At 43.6% G+C, this 21,918-nt stretch overlaps 1 protein-coding gene across 2 annotated transcripts in view; it reads left to right on the top strand.

Moving 5' to 3' along the window:
• Positions 1-1,714: 1,714 nt before the first annotated feature.
• The window catches only part of LOC118360649 (alpha-enolase), a 38,295-nt gene continuing 18,091 nt past the window's right edge, over positions 1,715-21,918 (top strand). For both annotated transcript variants that reach the window (XM_052484586.1, XM_052484587.1), the window contains exons 1-2: positions 1,715-1,880; positions 8,126-8,220. In XM_052484586.1, coding sequence (XP_052340546.1) covers positions 8,136-8,220 — 85 coding nt within the window. In that variant the 5' untranslated portion in view covers positions 1,715-1,880; positions 8,126-8,135. The remainder of the gene's footprint in view (positions 1,881-8,125; positions 8,221-21,918) is intronic.

Genomic DNA, 21,918 nt, shown 5'->3' with positions numbered 1-21,918 from the left:
TAACATGGCCCCTCCTCTCTAACATGGCCCCTCCTCTCTAACATGCCCCCTCCTCTCTAACATGGCCCCTCCTCTCTAACATTCCCTTTCTCTCTAACATGACCCCTCCTCTAACATGACCCCTCCTCTAACATGACCCCTCCTCTAACATGGCCCCTCCTCTCTAACATGGCCCCTCCTCTCTAACATTCCCTTTCTCTCTAACATGACCCCTCCTCTAACATGACCCCTCCTCTAACATGACCCCTCCTCTAACATGGCCCCTCCTCTCTAACATGACCCCTCCTCTAACATGGCCCCTCCTCTCTAACATTGCCCCTTCCTCTCTAACATGGCCCCTCCTCTCTAACATGGCCCCTCCTCTCTAACATGGCCACTCCTCTCTAACATTCCCTTTCTCTCTAACATAACCCTTCCTCTAACATGGCCCCTCCTCTCTAACATGGCCACTCCTCTCTAACATTCCCTTTCTCTCTAACATAACCCTTCCTCTAACATGACCCCTCCTCTAACATGGCCCCTCCTCTCTAACATGGCCCCTCCTCTCTAACATTCCCTTTCTCTCTAACATGGCCCCTCCTCTCTAACATGGCCCCTCCTCTCTAACATGGCCACTCCTCTCTAACATTCCCTTTCTCTCTAACATGCCCCCTCCTCTAACATGACCCCTCCTCTAACATGACCCCTCCTCTAACATGGCCCCTCCTCTCTAACATTCCCTTTCTCTCTAACGTTCCCTTTCTCTCTAACATGGCCCCTCCTCTCTAACATGGCCCCTCCTCTCTAACATGGCCCCTCCTCTCTAACATGGCCACTCCTCTCTAACATTCCCTTTCTCTCTAACATAACCCTTCCTCTAACATGGCCCCTCTCATCATTCAAGATGAAACACTGCCAGCAAAACGCCCTCTATTGTACTCCATGCACCAGACAGCAATTTAGTCCGAGTTGATTTGATTTAGTGTGTAATTCATTTAGCACAAGATTATTCATTCTCCAGGATATTCCTTTTTAGAAATGGAGGGTCAATCTCTAAATTGTTACTATAGGCCTCTTGCTGGATGATAATTGAATTGGTACATCATGCATGGACAAGACCAGAAAATACTTTGCATGAGAATTTTTGTTCTTAAAGTCAAAGTATAATTAAGAAATGCGGGCTATTCTGGAACATTTTCAACAGTGTGACACGTTTATGGAACTGGGGTCCACTCCTTTGGAATGAATGGCTTTACAAGGTAGAGCCTGGGGTGTAAATAAGGAAGGTGGTACTAGATTCAATAATCTGTTACATAATACATACATAATAAAATCCCATTTACATCCGGGATGAATTAGAAATGACATATAATCAGGCCTGCCTTTCAACCCGGCGAAACAAATGTGCAATCACCTACAGAGTTTGAGACATAAAGACACTGAAACATGAGATGCAAGCTGATGTCGCAGAGGAGACCAGCAGCTGATATTCTGCACGTACTCAATTCTGCGTCAGTTTCCTGCATCGTTTACGTCATCCTTCTCCGTGACCTCTCATATTGGATCAATTCAACAATTTGTAGCCTATTACATTTCTGCTGCATTTAGTTTTTTTTAGGCATGATATCCCTTACGTTTTTTTGGGGGGGTGACGCTAAGGTTTAAAAGACCCCAGACCATATATTTTTTTTCTAGGCGAAGTCGTGATTCCACTGGAGAACGTGCAGTATGTCTCGCACTCTCATATGCCGCGTGAGTCCATCCTAGCCAATCAGATAGCGAGGAGGAAATCACTTCCTGGATTCTGTCCACTTATCAGCACGGTGGACTGTCACGAGCGCCTCCTCTGTCGACCGAACGAGAGAGAACACTACCCTTGCACACGGTTAGGCCTGATAAAGGTAAGATTAATACATGTATTGTATTTATTATTTTGCGGAATTAGTTTACTTAGTAATGACTATAATTGCTTCTTGTCTCAAATGTTATAAAATATCCGCTAGTTTTAGACAATTTGTCTGATGACATTGTAGATGACATCTGATGACATATCCCCTTCATCATCATCATCATCACCGAAAATGCCGAGTTCTCTCAGTGGTCTATATCTTTGGTCTTTTGTATTTTCATTTTAGAGCTTTCAGTTTTTGGAATGCTATTCATGACATGATGTTGCTTGGCCATGTCTTGAAGCTTGGTAGCTAGTCTATTTTAAACCGTCAGCTGGCGAGATGTTACTCATTTAGATACAGCAGTGTGTGAGTCTGGGGGAGAGGAAAGGGAGTCAAGTTGCAATCACATAGCTAGATAACAGTGTTTTCTCACTACTGAAGTACTCTGCCACACCTTTCCGTATCATTTTTATTAGATGAAGACAGTTCACAATTGTTTGCTTGCCAATCACTGGTATGCAGTGTGGTCAAGTTAGTAGGAGATGTGGGAGGGTGTAGCTACAGAATGTAGCAATCTGTTACTGCAACAATGTAGCCAACTGTGGTTATTTTGTGGTTCTCTTTCGGAATGTTGAGAAATCAATGTTACTATGTTTCTATTTGCACGTCGACAATGGAATAGATATAGTGCACGTTTACTAAGATACATATTTAAATTAATAGTTTAATTTACAATCTTCATTGGTTTTATTGAACTTTTTTTTAACTGGGCAAGTCAAATGATGTTTTACAATGGCGTCCTACCCCGGCCAGAGTCTGTAGTGACGCCTCTAGCACTGAGATGTGGTGCCTTTAGACCGCTGTGCCGCCTGGTTAGCCCCTCGGGAGCCCCATCTGTTAGAGATATTTTAACTTCCTTGTCATACCCACTCAGAGATAATGAAAAACAGGTCGAGGCAAGAAGCTGAATTTAATCCTGGAATGTCAAATTTCTTTCGTAATTTCTTTCCATTGTGAGGAAGCCATTTAGGAAGCCAGACGGACAAAAAACACAACGTGTTATAACTTAATGTGTTATCGCTGTTATTACTACCACAGGGATTATGTTTTGTTTCCTTAAATGTCAGGGGACTTTAGGTGCTGTGTGGTTCCGACTGTAGGCTAAACATTACTGTGAGTGCTATAGAGATCAAGAGTCGTGTCTCTGTGTGTATGCGTCTGTTAATGCGGGCTGACAGTTGCCCCTCTGCCCTCCCTTTCTGTCATTTTTAGCCAGTGGCGAGTTTCCACACGATCTACATTTAAGGACAGAGTATTTTCCATTGGTCCAGAAGGGGTTGGTTGGTGGAGTGTCTGTCTGTCAGGCTTTAGTGCCTGAGACTGGAACATGGGGTTCATTCATGCATTTATAACAGTGGAGGGGTAGATGAACTGAAAGTCAAGGCAAATACAGATAAAATAAAAAAAACAGATCTATAAGCTATGTTCTGTATTACATAGTCCAGTCACTCGAGTGCAGGGTTCATCAACTCGATTCAGCCGCGGGACGATTTTTCATGAGCGGATGGTCAGGGGGCCGGAACATAATGACAAATCATTTGTAGACAGTAAAATTGACCGCAAGAAGCCCAAACTGATATAATATTTGATAATTTCAAACCTTGTATACAATCACGTGTCTCTCTCTATTATGCGTGGAAATACTTGGGAACAAATGTCCAAAAATTAAAATCACTTGGGAGCTGATTTCCTGTTTTGTTTATAGTCTTTTATGTCCAAGAATGAAAATTCTGAAACATTTACAGAGGCCAAATAAAGCCACTTCCGCAGGCCAAATCTGTCCCTCTGGCCACTAGGTTGGGGAACCCTGCTCTAGGGGCAACCAGGGTCTTGGCTGTGTTCCAAATGGTGACCCATTCCCCTATGTAGGGCACTAGTTTTTTTTATAGAGTTGGCATTTGGGAAGCTAGCTGAATATAGAGCCTCTGTCTGGTCTAAAATCTCTCTTTCCACACACTTGAGACTTGGAATGTGAAGGGATAGCTGGGCTGCTAATAGACCAGAGAAATGCTCAGGACTAGGCTACATCACAGTAAATGTATAAGGTAAGGTAGGTAAGCTCATAAGCCAGGGTTAAGAAAACAAACCCACTGAGGTACATGTACAGTGCATTCGGGAAAGTGTTTAGACCCCTTGACTTTAATAAATAAATAAAGTTACAGCCTTATTCTAAAATAGATTAAATTGTTATTTCCCAGGGCCTCCCGGGTGGCCGCAGTGCTAGCTGTGCCACCAGAGACTCTGGGTTCGAGCCCAGGCTCTGTCTCAGTGGTCTAAGGCTGTGCTACCAGAGACTCTGGGTTCGAGCCCAGGCTCTGTCTCAGTGGTCTAAGGCTGTGCCACCAGAGACTCTGGGTTCGAGCCCAGGCTCTGTCTCAGTGGTCTAAGGCTGTGCCACCAGAGACTCTGGGTTCGAGCCCAGGCTCTGTCTCAGTGGTCTAAGGCTGTGCCACCAGAGACTCTGGGTTCGAGCCCAGGCTCTGTCTCAGTGGTCTAAGGCTGTGCCACCAGAGACTCTGGGTTCGAGCCCAGGCTCTGTCTCAGTGGTCTAAGGCTGTGCCACCAGAGACTCTGGGTTCGAGCCCAGGCTCTGTCTCAGTGATCTAAGGCTGTGCCACCAGAGACTCTGGGTTCGAGCCCAGGCTCTGTCTCAGTGGTCTAAGGCTGTGCCACCAGAGACTCTGGGTTCGAGCCCAGGCTCTGTCTCAGTGATCTAAGGCTGTGCCACCAGAGACTCTGGGTTCGAGCCCAGGCTCTGTCTCAGTGGTCTAAGGATGTGCCACCAGAGACTGGGTTCGAGCCCAGGCTCTGTCTCAGTGATCTAAGGCTGTGCCACCAGAGACTCTGGGTTCGAGCCCAGGCTCTGTCTCAGTGGTCTAAGGCTGTGCCACCAGAGACTCTGGGTTCGAGCCCAGGCTCTGTCTCAGTGGTCTAACGCTGTGCCACCAGAGACTCTGGGTTCGAGCCCAGGCTCTGAGGACGGAGGACGCATGACTCTCGACCTTTGTCTCTCCCGCGCCCGTACGGGAGTTGTAGCGATGAGACAAGATAGTAGCTACTAAAACAATTGAATACCACGAAATTGGGGAGAAAAAGGGGTCAAATTAAAAAATGTTTTACAGCTGTAATAGTTTATTATTATTTATATTATATTTATATTATTGCCAAATGACATGCGCAATCAAGACATGTTATGACATGTTATTTGTGTATTAATTTGAAAATGTTTCTATAACTTTCTTTCACTTTTAAATGTACTAAAAACAATTGGATACCATGAAATTGGGGTGAAAAAAGGGGGCACATTTATTTGTTTTTTCACCCCCCATCAATCTACATAATGACAAAGCAAAAACAGGTATTAATACGTTTTTGCAACTTAAAAAATAAAAAATAAATCAAGCTGAAATATTAAATTTACATAAGTATTCAGACTCTTTACTCAGTACTTTGTTGAAGCACTTTTGGCAGCAATTACAGCCTTGAGTCTTCTTGGGTGTGACTCTACAAGCTTGGCACACCTGTATTTGGGGAGTTTCTCCCATTCTTCTCTGCAAAGGTATAGGACGACAGGCAGGTTCAGGGTCGGGGCAGGCAGAATAGTCAGAACAGGGAAACTAGAGAAACAGGAGCAGGGAAACAAAATGCTGGAAGGTTCTACGAACAAAAAACCAACTGGCAACCGCAATAAATACACAGGGGATAATGGGGAAGATGGGCGACACCTGGAAGGGGGGTGGAGATGAGCACAAAGACAGGTGAAACAGATCAGGGCGTGACAGCAGAAACTTTGTACAGGTATTCTACACACGTGCATCACATGACATTGTCAGCAGCACTTCTTCAGTATTATCTGCACGGGCCTGAATATTGACTGGTTTTCATCAAGCTGTCCGCTCAACAGGAAGCTTCACTAATCAGTGCCTGTAACCTGGTTCAGGTTATTAATCAACCTATCAGGGTGTTTACAAACACTACAGGAACAACATCATCCACATGTATTGATCACATTTTTACTAATACAGGTTATTAATCAACCTACCTGGGTGTTTACAAACACTACAGGAACAAGATCATCCACATTTATTGATCACATGTTTACTAATACTGTAGAACTTTGTTCTAAAGCTGTATCCGTACCCATTGGATGCAGTGATCACAATACAGTGGCTATATACAGGAAAGCCAAAGTTCCAACAGCTGCGTCTAAAATAGTGTATAAGAGATCATACAAAAGATTTTGTGAGTCTTATGTGGATGATGTTAAAAAATATTTGTTAGTCTGATGTGACTAATGAGGAGCATCCAGAAGCTGCACTTGATGAATTTATGAAATTGCTTCTATCAATTATTGATAAACAAACACCTGTTAAGAAACGGACTGTTAGAACTGTTGAGGCTCCATGGATTGACGAGGAATTGAAAAACTGTATGGTAGAAAGAGATGGGGGGCAAAAGGAGTGGCTAATAAGTCTAGCTGCACATCTGACTGGCTGACTGACTGCAAATTGAGAAATGATGTGACTAAACTCAACAACAACAAGAAGAAACTGTATTATGAAGCCAAGATCAAAGATATAAAGGCAGAAAAAAACGACAGAAAAAAACGACAGAAAAAAACTTATGGGCAGAAAGACTAATGCAACTCCATCATCCAATCAGATGGCTTATTCATCACAAAACCATTTGTTATTGCCAATTATTTTAATGATTACTTAATTGGCAAAGTGGGCATACTTAGGCAGTAAATGTTAACAACAAACAGTGAGCCATCGTATTCATGCATAAAAAAAAACAAATAATTACTGGCCTGGCCTGGAGGGAAGACAAAGTACATCCACTACCCGATAGTGGTAAAGTGACCTTTACTGGTTCTAACAGCCAACCTATCAGCTTGCTGCCAGCTCTTAGCAAACTGTTGGGAAAACAAACAATGTTATTTCTCTGTAAACAAATGAACAACAGACTTTCAGCATGCTTATAGAGAAGGGTACTCAACATGTACTGTACTGCACTGACACAAATGACTGATGATTGGTTGAAAGAAATTGATAACAAGAAGATTGTGGAAGCTGTACAGTTTAGTTTTCAGTACATCCTTTGATATTATTGAGTATAACCTGTTGTTGAGAAAACGTATGTTATGGCTTTTCAACCTCTGCCATATCGCGGATTCAGAGCTATCTATCTAATAGAGCACAGAGGGTTTTCTTTAATGGAAGCGTCTCTAATGTTAAAAATGTAAAGTGTGGTGTACCGCAGGGCAGATCTCTAGGCCCTCTACTCTTTTCTATTTTCACCAATGACCTGGCATTAAACAAAGCATGTGTGTCCATGTATGCTGATGATTCACCCATATACGCATCAACAACCACAGCTAATGAAGTCACTGAAACCCTTAACAAAGAGTTGCAATTTTGGAATGGGTGGCCAGTAATAAACTGGTCCCGAACGTCTCTAAAACTAAGAGCATTGTATTTGGTACACATCATTCCCTAAGTTCTAGACCTCAGCTGAATCTGGCAATGAATGGTGTGTCTGTTGAACAAGTTGAGGACACTAAATTACGTGGTGTTACTTTAGATTATAAACTGTCATGGTCAAAACATATAGATTCAATGGTTGTAAAGACGGTGACAAGACTGCCTGCTTTTTTGACACCACACTCCACAAAGCAAGTCCTGCAGGCTTGAGTTTTTATCTTATCTTGGTTATTGTCCAATCATGTGGTCAGGTACTACACATAAGGACCTAGTTAAGCTGCAGCTGACCCAGAACAGAGAGCCACGTTTTGCTCTTCATTGTAATCAGAGGACTGATATAAATACTATGCTTCTAATAGTAACTGTATCCACTGGTTAAATGGGAGAGAGTGAGGTGGCTGCCATCTTAGAGCTAACATCCTCTTTCTCATTTCCTCTCCAATCTCCCCCTCTTCCTCTCCTCTCTCCACCCTCTTCCTCTCCTCTCTCTCCACCCTCTTCCTCTCCTCTCTCTCCACCCTCTTCCTCTCCTCTCTCTCCACCCTCTCTCCCTCTCTCTCTCTCCACCCTCTCTCCTCTCCTCTCTCTCCACCCTCTCTCCTCTCCTCTCTCCACCCTCTCTCCTCTCTCTCCACCCTCTCTCCTCTCTCTCCACCCTCTTCCTCTCCTCTCTCTCCACCCTCTTTCTCTCCTCTCTTCTCTCCTGTGTAGTTCCAGAACCATGTCGATCCTGAAGATTCACGCTCGTGAGATTTTTGACTCCCGTGGAAACCCCACCGTGGAGGTCGACCTGTACACCAAGAAAGGTAAGAGATAATACTGGAGCAGGGCTATCTGTAAACGTTGTTCTCTCAAGGGTTTGTGTTCGACTTTGGGTGCATGCCTTGCAGACGCTGCCTTTGCCCAAATCATTTTTGGAACTTCTACTTTACATTATTAAGTCATGTGGCGTGAGTGTTGCACACACCACTGTTCTCTCTAATGGGGCAGTTTGAACAGCTTGAGCAACGTTGCATGAATGCACATTATCTAGGATATATTTAGCAACACACTACTTACTGTCTGTACTGTGTCAGATTTGCAGATTATTTTTGTTTTGTTTAATGGTTTCCTGAATTGATCACTTTAGAGTGATGAATACATTTTAAAGTGGTTGAACAGTCTGTCAGCTTACGGTGAATAACACCTAGAAGAGCTAATGAATCAAACATGTAATGTCCCTAGCAGGCAGCATTGGTCTGGCTCTGATAAAGTACTCTGATTTAGTGCTCTGATGAAGTACTCTGATTTAGTGCTCTGATGAAGAACTCTGATTTAGTGCTCTGATGAAGAACTCTGATTTAGTGCTCTGATGAAAAACTCTGATTTAGTGCTCTGATGAAGAACTCTGATTTAGTGCTCTGATAAAGTACCCTGATAAAGTACTCTGATAAAGTGCTCTGATGAAGAACTCTGATTTAGTGCTCTGATGAAGAACTCTGATTTAGTGCTCTGATAAAGTACCCTGATAAAGTACTCTGATAAAGTGCTCTGATAAAGAGCTCTGATGAAGAACTCTGATTTAGTGCTCTGATGAAGAACTCTGATTTAGTGCTCTGATAAAGTACCCTGATAAAGTACTCTGATAAAGTGCTCTGATAAAGAGCTCTGATTTAGTGCTCTGATAAAGCACTCTGATAAAGCACTCTGATAAAGCGCTCTGATAAAGTGCTCTGATAAAGCGCTCTGATAAAGTGCTCTGATAAAGTGCTCTGATAAAGTACCCTGATAAAGTACTCTGATAAAGTGCTCTGATAAAGAGCTCTGATTTAGTGCTCTGATAAAGCACTCTGATAAAGCACTCTGATAAAGAACTCTGATAAAGCGCTCTGATAAAGCACTCTGATAAAGCGCTCTGATAAAGCACTCTGATAAAGTGCTCTGATAAAGCGCTCTGATAAAGCACTCTGATAAAGCACTCTGATAAAGCGCTCTGATAAAGCACTCTGATTAAGTGCTCTGATAAAGTGCCAACTCACTGTGATACTGCTCATTGTTTCGTGCAGGGGAGGGCGGAAGTGGAGGAGGAGGAGGATGTCAATGTTTCCTTGGCCCACTCCTTTATGTTGTTTATACAGTGCATTCAGAAAGTATTAAGACCCCTTGACTTTTTCCACATTCTGTTACATTACAGACTTATTCTGAAATGGATTAAATAGTTTTTTCCCCCTCAACAATCTACACACAATACCTCATAATGACATCACAATACCCCATAATGACATCACAATACCCCATAATGACATCATAATACCTCATAATGACATCACAATACCCCATAATGACATCATAATACCCCATAATGACAAAGCAAAGACAGATTTTTTGAGATGTTTGCAAAAAGCGATTACAGCTTTGAGTCTTCTTGGGTATGAGGCTACAAGCTTGGCACACCTGTATTTGGGGAGTTTCTCCCATTCCTCTCTGCAGATCCTCTCAAGCTCGGTCAAGTTGGATGGGGAGCGTTGCTGCACAGCTATTTTCCGGTTTCTCCAGAGATGTTTGATCGGGTTCAAGTCCGGGCTCTGGCTGGGCCACTCAAGGACATTCAGAGACTTGTCCCGAAGCCACTCCTGCATTGTCTTGACTGTGTGCTTAGGGCCGTTGTCCTGTTGGAAGGTGAACCTTCGCCCCAGTCTGAGGTCCTGAGCGCTCTGGAGCAGGTTGTTATCTAGGATCTCTCTGTACTTTGCTCCGTTCATCTTTCCCTCGATCCTGACTAGTCTCCCAGTCTCTGCCGCTGAAAAACATCCCCACAGCATGATGCTGCCACCACCATGCTTCACCGTAGGGATGGTGCCAGGTTTCCTACAGACGTGACGTGACGCTTGGCATTCAGGCCACAGAGTTCAATCTTGGTTTCATCAGACCAGAGAATCTTGTTTCTCATGGAGCAGAGTCCTTTAGGTGCCTTTTGACAAACTCTTAGTGGACTGTCATGTGCCTTTTACTGAGGAGTAGCTTCCACTCTACTATAAATGCCTGATTGGTTGAGTGATTGGTGGAGTGCTGCCGAGATGGTTGTCCTTCAGGACAGAGGAACTCTGGAGTTCTGTCACAGGGACCTCCCTGACCAAGGCCCTTCTCCCACTGATTGCTACCAAAGGTGCTTCAACAAAGTACTGAGTAAAGGGTCTGAATACTTATGTAAATATGATATTTTAGCTTTGTCATTATGGGGAATTGTGTGTAGACTGATGAGGACCATTTTAAAATTTTTAATACATTTTAGAATGAGGCTGTTAACGTAGTAACGTTGTAATACTGTAAATGTACTGTATCTCCATGAATTTAAAGTATAAAAATACTTATTAGATCTTGGAATTCGAAGAAGTAACATTCATTCCGGAACATTCCACATAAGTGATGGAAAGGTCAACAACGCCTGCTTTGGTTAACAATAGCTTGTTTGTTGACAAGACATGTACTGCCTTATTGGAATAAAGTGTCCTGAAATGCATAGGTTCCCATCACAAATATCATTGCAATGTGGAAACAATGATGTTCATAATAGCTCTGCTATGTTAATCAATAGTTTTAATCGATAGTGTTAGTCAATAGGTATTTTAGGTATTCCGGCACTTGGCCTGTCTGTTTCTCTGTGTTCTATCATGTTCATTCAAATCAATTGAATTCAAAAAATACAACAATTAACAAGACATGACATAACACCAATAGTTTTAACTCCAGGCTGGTCCCTTTCCAAGTGGCAGAGTGAGTTAGCTCCATGGTAAGGTTAGCCTATATCCTAGTCCCTTTCCAAGTGGCAGAGTGAGTTAGCTCCATGGTAAGGTTAGCCTATATCCTAGTCCCTTTCCAAGTGGCAGAGTGAGTTAGCTCCATGGTAAGGTTAGACTATATCCTAGTCCCTTTCCAAGTGGCAGAGTGAGTTAGCTCCATGGTAAGGTTAGCCTATATCCTAGTCCCTTTCCAAGTGGCAGAGTGAGTTAGCTCCATGGTAAGGTTAGCCTATATCCTAGTCCCTTTCCAAGTGGCAGAGTGAGTTAGCTCCATGGTAAGGTTAGCCTATATCCTAGTCCCTTTCCAAGTGGCAGAGTGAGTTAGCTCCATGGTAAGGTTAGCCTATATCCTAGTCCCTTTCCAAGTGGCAGAGTGAGTTAGCTCCATGGTAAGGTTAGCCTATATCCTCCCTTTCCAGTCCCTTTCCTAAGTGGCAGAGTGAGTTAGCTCCATGGTAAGGTTAGCCTATATCCTAGTCCCTTTCCAAGTGGCAGAGTGAGTTAGCTCCATGGTAAGGTTAGCCTATATCCTAGTCCCTTTCCAAGTGGCAGAGTGAGTTAGCTCCATGGTAAGGTTAGCCTATATCCTAGTCCCTTTCCATGGTAAGGTTAGGTCCTTTCCAGTGGCAGTCCCTTTCCAAGTGGCAGAGTGAGTTAGCTCCATGGTAAGGTTAGCCTATATCCTAGTCCTTTCCAAGTGGCAGAGTGAGTTAGCTCCATGGTAAGGTTAGCCTATATCCTAGTCCCTTTCCAAGTGGCAGAGTGAGTTAGCTCCATGGTAAGGTTAGCCTATATCCTAGTCCCTTTCCAAGTGGCAGAGTGAGTTAGCTCCATGGTAAGGTTAGCCTATATCCTAGTCCCTTTCTCCAAGTGGCAGAGTGAGTTAGCTCCATGGTAAGGTTAGCCTATATCCTAGTCCCTTTCCAAGTGGCAGAGTGAGTTAGCTCCATGGTAAGGTTAGCCTATATCCTAGTCCCTTTCCAAGTGGCAGAGTGAGTTAGCTCCATCCCTTTCCAAGGGCAGAGTGAGTTAGCTCCATGTTAGCCTATATCCTAGTCCCTTTCCAAGTGGCAGAGTGAGTTAGCTCCATGGTAAGGTTAGCCTATATCCTAGTCCCTTTCCAAGTGGCAGAGTGAGTTAGCTCCATGGTAAGGTTAGACTATATCCTAGTCCCTTTCCAAGTGGCAGAGTGAGTTAGCTCCATGGTAAGGTTAGCCTATATCCTAGTCCCTTTCCAAGTGGCAGAGTGAGTTAGCTCCATGGTAAGGTTAGCCTATATCCTAGTCCCTTTCCAAGTGGCAGAGTGAGTTAGCTCCATGGTAAGGTTAGCCTATATCCTAGTCCCTTTCCAAGTGGCAGAGTGAGTTAGCTCCATGGTAAGGTTAGCCTATATCCTAGTCCCTTTCCAAGTGGCAGAGTGAGTTAGCTCCATGGTAAGGTTAGCCTATATGGTGGCAGAGGTTAGCTCTGGTATATCCTAGTCCCTTTCCAAGTGGCAGAGTGAGTTAGCTCCATGGTAAGGTTAGCCTATATCCTAGTCCCTTTCCAAGTGGCAGAGTGAGTTAGCTCCATGGTAAGGTTAGCCTATATCCTAGTCCCTTTCCAAGTGGCAGAGTGAGTTAGCTCCATGGTAAGGTTAGCCTATATCCTAGTCCCTTTCCAGTGGCAGAGTGAGTTAGCTCCATGGTAAGGTTAGCCTATATCCTAGTCCCTTTCCAGTGGCAGAGTGAGTTAGCTCCATGGTAAGGTTAGCCTATATCCTAGTCCCTTTCCAAGTGGCAGAGTGAGTTAGCTCCATGGTAAGGTTAGCCTATATCCCTTTCCAAGTGGCAGAGTGAGTTAGCTCCATGGTAAGGTTAGCCTATATCCTAGTCCCTTTCCAAGTGGCAGAGTGAGTTAGCTCCATGGTAAGGTTAGCCTATATCCTAGTCCCTTTCCAAGTGGCAGAGTGAGTTAGCTCCATGGTAAGGTTAGCCTATATCCTAGTCCCTTTCCAAGTGGCAGAGTGAGTTAGCTCCATGGTAAGGTTAGCCTATATCCTAGTCCCTTTCCAAGTGGCAGAGTGAGTTAGCTCCATGGTAAGGTTAGCCTATATCCTAGTCCCTTTCCAAGTGGCAGAGTGAGTTAGCTCCATGGTAAGGTTAGCCTATATCCTAGTCCCTTTCCAAGTGGCAGAGTGAGTTAGCTCCATGGTAAGGTTAGCCTATATCCTAGTCCCTTTCCAAGTGGCAGAGTGAGTTAGCTCCATGGTAAGGTTAGCCTATATCCTAGTCCCTTTCCAAGTGGCAGAGTGAGTTAGCTCCATGGTAAGGTTAGCCTATATCCTAGTCCCTTTCCAAGTGGCAGAGTGAGTTAGCTCCATGATAAGGTTTAGCTCCATGGTAAGGGTAGCTATATCCTAGTCCCTTTCCAAGTGGCAGAGTGAGTTAGCTCCATGGTAAGGTTAGCCTATATCCTAGTCCCTTTCCAAGTGGCAGAGTGAGTTAGCTCCATGGTAAGGTTAGCCTATATCCTAGTCCCTTTCCAAGTGGCAGAGTGAGTTAGCTCCATGGTAAGGTTAGCCTATATCCTAGTCCCTTTCCAAGTGGCAGAGTGAGTTAGCTCCATGGTAAGGTTAGCCTATATCCCTAGTCCCTTTCCAAGTGGCAGAGTGAGTTAGCTCCATGGTAAGGTTAGCCTATATCCTAGTCCCTTTCCAAGTGGCAGAGTGAGTTAGCTCCATGGTAAGGTTAGCCTATATCCTAGTCCCTTTCCAAGTGGCAGAGTGAGTTAGCTCCATGGTAAGGTTAGCCTATATCCTAGTCCCTTTCCAAGTGACAGTGAGTTAGCTCCAGTGAGTTAGCTCCATGGTAAGGTTAGCCTATATCCTAGTCCCTTTCCAAGTGGCAGAGTGAGTTAGCTCCATGGTAAGGTTAGCCTATATCCTAGTCCCTTTCCAAGTGGCAGAGTGAGTTAGCTCCATGGTAAGGTTAGCCTATATCCTAGTCCCTTTCCAAGTGGCAGAGTGAGTTAGCTCCATGGTAAGGTTAGCCTATATCCTAGTCCCTTTCCAAGTGGCAGAGTGAGTTAGCTCCATGGTAAGGGTAGCCTACTGTACGTCCTACAACCTACTAGAGAGAGCTGGCAGATCAGATCGCGTTGGTGGAGTGAAAATAGCTACTGTCTGTAATGGTACACTGCTTGGACAGCTCTACTGTGTTACTGTAATAGTTCCTACTGGTAAATGTTGGTCATACTGAGACACATACAGTAGAATTAGTGTTTCCCCTGTAGTCATTTAGCAACAGAATTTTTTTTTTTTACCTTTATTTAACTAGGCAAGTCAGTTAGGAACAAATTCTTATTTTCAATGACGGCCTGGGAACAGTGGGTTAACTGCCTGTTCAGGGGCAGAACGACAGATTTGTCTACTTACCCAGAGTCAGATCAATTCATGGATACCATTTTAATGTCTCTGCGTGCAGTTTGAAGGAAGTTGTTAACTAGCATTAGTGCAATGACTGCTAGCGGTTCCCATATACTTCCAGTCATTGTGCTAATGCTAGTTAGCAATGGCTCGCAAAACGACCTTCCACTTCTTCAAACTGTACACAGAGATGTAGAAAAATTGCTTTTTAAGTAGAAAAATTGCTTGATTGTCAAAATCTCGCACTAGCCCTTTAAGATCATAGTGACAAGTGTCAACATGTATATGTAGCACACAGAGTGACATTTAGAAATGGCAGTGAGTGAGTCTGGGGGAGAGGAAAGGAAGTCAAGGTGCAGCTAGATAAGTGTTTTCTCACTACTGAAGTACTCTGCCACACCTTTCTGTACCATTTTTATTAGATGAAGACAGTTCACTATTGTTTGCTTGCCAATCACTGGTATGCAGTGTGGTCAAGTTAGTAGGAGATGTGGGAGGGTGTAGCTACAGAATGTAACAATCTGTTACTGCAACAATGTAGCCAACTGTGGTTATTTTGTGGTTCTTTTTCGGAATGTTGAGAAATCAATGTTACTATGTTTCTATTTGCACGTCGACAATGGAATAGACATAGTGCACGTTTACTAAGATACATATTTAAATTAATAGTTTAATTTACAATCTGTTAAGAGTTAATCATTAAACTAGGGAGTAGACACACAAGGCAACATACTTCTTATCACACCCAAAGATATAAAATCAGGTGAAGGCAAGAAGCTGAATTAAATCCTGTAACGTCAAGTTTTTTATGACATTCTTCATTGTGAGGAAGTCATGTAGGAGATTATCATCAGGTTCTAATCCCTCCATTTCCAATCTGTCACCGCTGGAAAACAGAAAACACAAACCAGGCTGTTTCCCAAATGCCACTACTTTAGCACTACTACTACTTTCAGTGTACCCCTGTGATCCCTGGTCAAAAGTAGTGTACTATGTAGTGAAAAGGGAACCATTTGACACACACAGTACTGTAAAGTTGAATTCTATATTATTATTATTATTATTATGACTAAACTTCCAACAGTTTAATGTCAGTTGGGCTATCTTCAAACAATAGTTATAGCTGGTGCTTTCAAAGTTGATTATATTATATATTATTTGAAAGGTGATGTCATGACCTTTCAGATTTTAAACGTTGTTGTTACAAGTGGTTCTATCAGGATTTCCTTTTTTTTAAAGCAATTTATACAGGTAATTATGACATATATCCTAGAGGTCGAAGGTCAAAGTTCTGTTTTATCTGAACATTCCTGAAAATGTGCTTAATTGATAGCTGTGAACCCAAGCTTTCGAATTATATACTGTATGATTTAAATGGTATACTTGAGCAATAAGTAACATTCATTCTGGAACATTCCACATTATAAGTGATGGAAAGGTCAACACCTGTATACTGACATATTTTTGTGATAGGGTCAAATCCATGAGGGAATAGTGAATGGGATGGAGGGATGAATGAAAGAGTAATAACACAGAGGAAGCTGCCATTGCTGCGGTGCTATCACACATTTTACAACTAGGGACATAGATCTTCTAGAAATTCACTATGAGACATCATCACCCTGAGTCCAACTCCAGTCCTCCAGTACCTCTAACAGTCCAACTCCAGTCCTCCAGTACCCCTAACAGTCCAACTCCTGTCCTCCAGTACCCCTAACAGTCCAACTCCAGTCCTCCAGTACCCCCAACAGTCTAAATCCTGTCCTCCAGTACCCCCAACAGTCTAAATCCTGTCCTCCAGTACCCCCAACAGTCCAAATCCTGTCCTCCAGGACCCCCAACTGTCTAAATCCTGTCCTCCAGGACCCCCAACAGTCCAACTCCAGTCCTCCAGTACCCCCAACAGTCTAAATCCTGTCCTCCAGTACCCCCAACAGTCCAAATCCTGTCCTCCAGGACCCCCAACTGTCTAAATCCTGTCCTCCAGGACCCCCAACTGTCTAAATTCTGTCCTCCAGTACCCCCAACAGTCTAAATCCTGTCCTCCAGTACCCCCAACAGTCTAAATCCTGTCCTCCAGTACCCCTAACAGTCCAACTCCAGTCCTCCAGTACCCCCAACAGTCTAAATCCTGTCCTCCAGTACCCCCAACAGTCTAAATCCTGTCCTCCAGTACCCCCAACAGTCCAAATCCTGTCCTCCAGGACCCCCAACTGTCTAAATCCTGTCCTCCAGGACCCCCAACTGTCTAAATCCTGTCCTCCAGTACCCCCAACAGTCTAAATCCTGTCCTCCAGTACCCCCAACTGTCTAAATCCTGTCCTCCAGGACCCCCAACTGTCTAAATCCTGTCCTCCAGGACCCCCAACTGTCTAAATTCTGTCCTCCAGTACCCCCAACAGTCTAAGTTCTGTCCTCCAGTACCCCCAACAGTCCAACTCCAGTCCTCCAGTACCCCCAACAGTCCAACTCCAGTCCTCCAGTACCCCTAACAGTCCAACTCCAGTCCTCCAGTACCCCCAACAGTCCAACTCCAGTCCTCCAGGACCCCCAACAGTCCAACTCCAGTCCTCCAGTACCCCCAACAGTCCAACTCCAGTCCTCCAGGACCCCCAACAGTCAACTCCAGTCCTCCAGTACCCCCAACAGTCCAACTCCAGTCCTCCAGGACCCCCAACAGTCCAACTCCAGTCCTCCAGGACCCCCAACAGTCCAACTCCAGTCCTCCAGGACCCCCAACAGTCAACTCCAGTCCTCCAGGACCCCCAACAGTCTAACTCCAGTCCTCCAGTACCCCCAACAGTCCAACTCCAGTCCTCCAGGACCCCTAACAGTCCAACTCCAGTCCTCCAGTACCCCTAACAGTCCAACTCCAGTCCTCCAGGACCCCCAACAGTCCAACTCCAGTCCTCCAGTACCCCCAACAGTCCAACTCCAGTCCTCCAGGACCCCCAACAGTCCAACTCCAGTCCTCCAGGACCCCCAACAGTCCAACTCCAGTCCTCCAGGACCCCCAACAGTCCAACTCCAGTCCTCCAGGACCCCCAACAGTCCAACTCCAGTCCTCCAGGACCCCCAACAGTCTAAATCCTGTCCTCCAGTACCCCTAACAGTCCAACTCCAGTCCTCCAGGACCCCCAACAGTCCAACTCCAGTCCTCCAGGACCCCCAACAGTCCAACTCCAGTCCTCCAGTACCCCTAACAGTCCAACTCCAGTCCTCCAGGACCCCTAACAGTCTAAATCCTGTCCTCCAGTACCCCTAACAGTCTAAATCCTGTCCTCCAGTACCCCTAACAGTCCAACTCCAGTCCTCCAGGACCCCTAACAGTCCAACTCCAGTCCTCCAGTACCCCCAACAGTCCAACTCCAGTCCTCCAGTACCCCCAACAGTCCAACTCCAGTCCTCCAGTACCCCCAACAGTCCAACTCCAGTCCTCCAGTACCCCCAACAGTCCAACTCCAGTCCTCCAGTACCCCTAACAGTCCAACTCCAGTCCTCCAGGACCCCCAACTGCAGCCCCCAGACAAACACCTGATTCAACTTGCTTGATGATTGGTTGACAAGTAGAATCAGGTGTACTTGTCCATGGACACGGAAAAAAAGAAGATGTACTATTGGTGGTACTCGAGTGCCTAGATCAGAGTTGGGAAACACTGATATAGTGAACAGGGAATAAGGTGCCATTTGGGATGCACAAGTCTGCTGCTGTATAATAATGGTATTGTTGGATCAGAAAGGGTCGCCAGATGTAACGTGTCGGCAGGGTAGCCTAGTGGTTAGAACGCTGGACTAGTAACCGGAAGGTTGCAAGTTCAAACCCCTGAGCTGACAAGGTTCCCACAAAAATAAGAATTTGTTCTAAACTGTTCTGCCCTGAACAGGCAGTTAACCCCACTGTAACCCCAAAAAAAAAGCAGACCTATGAGTTCAAAAGTTTAACTTACTGCAGTATTATTCTCGGGTTGAAGGGTGAATTCAGGCCTGGCTCGCAGTCGGCTTTCCAATTCATCCCAATGGATGTTCGATGTGGTTGAGGTCAGGGCTCTGTGTAGGCCATTCAAGTTCTTCCACACCGATCTCAACAAACCGTTTCTGTATGCTTTGTGCACGGGGGTATTGTTATGCTGAAACAGCAAAGGGCCTTCCCCAAACTGTTGCCATAAAGTTGAAAGCACAGAATGATCTAGAATGTCATTGTATGCTGCAGCGTTAAGATTTCCCTTCACTGGAACTAAAGGTCCTGAACCATGAAAAACAGCCCCAGATGCAGGTAGTGGGGCAGGTAGTGTTCTCCTGGCATGCGCCAAACCCAGATTCATCCGTCCGACTGTCAGATGGTGTAGCATGATTCACCTTGCGCGCTAACCAAGGTCGCCAGGTGTACGGTGTCTCCTCCAACACATTGGTGCGGCTGGCTACCGGGTTGGATGTGCGCTGTGTTAAGAAGCAGTGTGGTTTGGTTGGGTTGTGTTTCGGCTCTCGACCTTCGTCTCTCCCGACCCTTTACGGGCGTTGTAGCGATGAGACAAGATAGTAATTACTAACAATTGGATACCACGAAATTGGGGAGAAGAAGGGGCACTTTTTTTTAAACAAAAAAAACAATCACTTACTGTTGAGCAGGGCAGCTCTATGTTACAAACTGACTTATTGGATACTTGGCATCCTTGAAAGTCACTGAGCTCTTCAGTAAGGCCATTCTACTGCCAATGTTTGTCTATGGAGATTGCATGTGACCAAAATGCAATATGTTGCATGCTTTGTATTGCTGTTTTGATTGAAGCTGACTTGAAAACAAGTCACTAAGACTCAATCAATCTGAATAGGTTTATTGGGATTTAGTGCTAGGCTATATCAAGCATCCCATATCTGATTTCCAGATGACTTGTGTGTCTCCTATGAGCAGTTAGAATCAAATATGCATATCCACTATTCTTCACGTGGTTGATTCTAAAATGTCTGACCTTGGTGTGTAGCTGAGGTCGAGACAGCAGTCGCATCCTGGAGGTGTGTGTGTGTGTGATAATCAGTAGAGAGCTTTGCTTCGTTGTTCAAGCCTGTTACATCACATTGATCTGCTTAGCATGTCGACCAGGCAGCGACCCTCCCTCTCTCTTTTCAGGAAACAAAATGGGATTAACGTATGAGTGATGGAATTCTTTCCTGTTGATTTCACTACATAAATGCCAAATAGAAAGACATCATATTATAACCAAATATTATTATTTTAATTTATATTGATATTATTGTTATTACTGGATCAGTAATATAGTCTGGATCAGTAATATAGTCTGGATCAGTAATATAGTCTGGATCAGTAATATAGTCTGGATCAGTAATGTAGTCTGGATCAGTAATATAGTCTGGATCAGTAATATAGTCTGGATCAGTAATATAGTCTGGATCAGTAATATAGTCTGGATCAGTAATATAGTCTGGATCAGTAATGTAGTCTGGATCAGTAATATAGTCTGGATCAGTAATATAGTCTGGATCAGTAATATAGTCTGGATCAGTAATATAGTCTGGATCAGTAATATAGTCTGGATCAGTAATATAGTCTGGATCAGTAATATAGTCTGGATCAGTAATATAGTCTGGATCAGTAATATAGTCTGGATCAGTAATGTAGTCTGGATCAGTAATATAGTCTGGATCAGTAATATAGTCTGGATCAGTAATATAGTCTGAATCAGTAATATAGTCTGGATCAGTAATATAGTCTGGATCAGTAATATAGTCTGGATCAGTAATGTAGTCTGGATCAGTAATATAGTCTGAATCAGTAAATAGTCTGGATAGTAATAACTGGATCAGTAATATAGTCTGGATCAGTAATGTAGTCTGAATCAGTAATATAGTCTGGATAGTAATATAGTCTGGATCAGTAATATAGTCTGGATCAGTAATATAGTCTGGATCAGTAATGTAGTCTGGATCAGTAATATAGTCTGGATCAGTCAAAGTGTTGGGTAACTGAATCAGTAATGTAGTCTGGATCAGTAATATAGTCTGGATCAGTAATATAGTCTGGATCAGTAATATAGTCTGGATCAGTAATATAGTCTGGATCAGTAATATAGTCTGGATCAGTAATATAGTCTGGATCAGTAATGTAGTCTGGATCAGTAATATAGTCTGGATCAGTAATGTAGTCTGGATCAGTAATATAGTCTGGATCAGTAATGTAGTCTGGATCAGAACTGGATCAGTAATATAGTCTGGATCAGTCAATAGTCTGGATCAGTAACTGGATCAGTAATATAGTCTGGATCAGTAATATAGTCTGGATCAGTAATATAGTCTGGATCAGTAATATAGTCTGGATCAGTCAATGTAGTCTGGATCAGTAACTGGATCAGTAATATAGTCTGGATCAGTCAATGTGTTAGGAACTGGATCAGTCAATGTGTTAGTCTGGATCAGTAATATAGTCTGGATCAGTAATGTAGTCTGGATCAGTAATATAGTCTGGATCAGTAATATAGTCTGGATCAGTAATATAGTCTGAATCAGTAATATAGTCTGGATCAGTAATATAGTCTGGATCAGTAATATAGTCTGGATCAGTAATATAGTCTGGATCAGTAATATAGTCTGGATCAGTAATATAGTCTGGATCAGTAATATAGTCTGGATCAGTAATATAGTCTGGATCAGTAATATAGTCTGGATCAGTAATATAGTCTGGATCAGTAATATAGTCTGGATCAGTAATATAGTCTGGATCAGTAATCTAGTCTAGATCAGTCAATGTGTTAGGAACTGGATCAGTAATATAGTCTGGATCAGTAATATAGTCTGGATCAGTAATATAGTCTGGATCAGTAATATAGTCTGGATCAGTAATATAGTCTGGATCAGTAATATAGTCTGGATCAGTAATATAGTCTGGATCAGTAATATAGTCTGGATCAGTAATATAGTCTGGATCAGTAATATAGTCTGGATCAGTAATATAGTCTGGATCAGTAATATAGTCTGGATCAGTAATATAGTCTGAATCAGTAATATAGTCTGAATCAGTAATATAGTCTGGATCAGTAGATCAGTAATATAGTCTGGATCAGTAATATAGTCTGGATCAGTAATATAGTCTGGATCAGTAATGTAGTCTGGATCAGTAATATAGTCTGGATCAGTAATATAGTCTGGATCAGTAATGTAGTCTGGATCAGTAATATAGTCTGGATCAGTAATATAGTCTGGATCAGTAATGTAGTCTGGATCAGTAATATAATCTAGATCAGTAATATAGTCTGGATCAGTAATATAGTCTGGCCCAGTTTAATATAGTCTGGATCAGAATAGGAGTG

The sequence above is a fragment of the Oncorhynchus keta genome, chromosome 28 (assembly GCF_023373465.1).
Source record: "Oncorhynchus keta strain PuntledgeMale-10-30-2019 chromosome 28, Oket_V2, whole genome shotgun sequence".
NCBI classification, from domain to species: domain Eukaryota; kingdom Metazoa; phylum Chordata; class Actinopteri; order Salmoniformes; family Salmonidae; genus Oncorhynchus; species Oncorhynchus keta.
The sequence above is the reverse complement of the archived record's forward strand: the minus strand, read 5'-3'. Positions and strand labels throughout refer to the sequence as shown.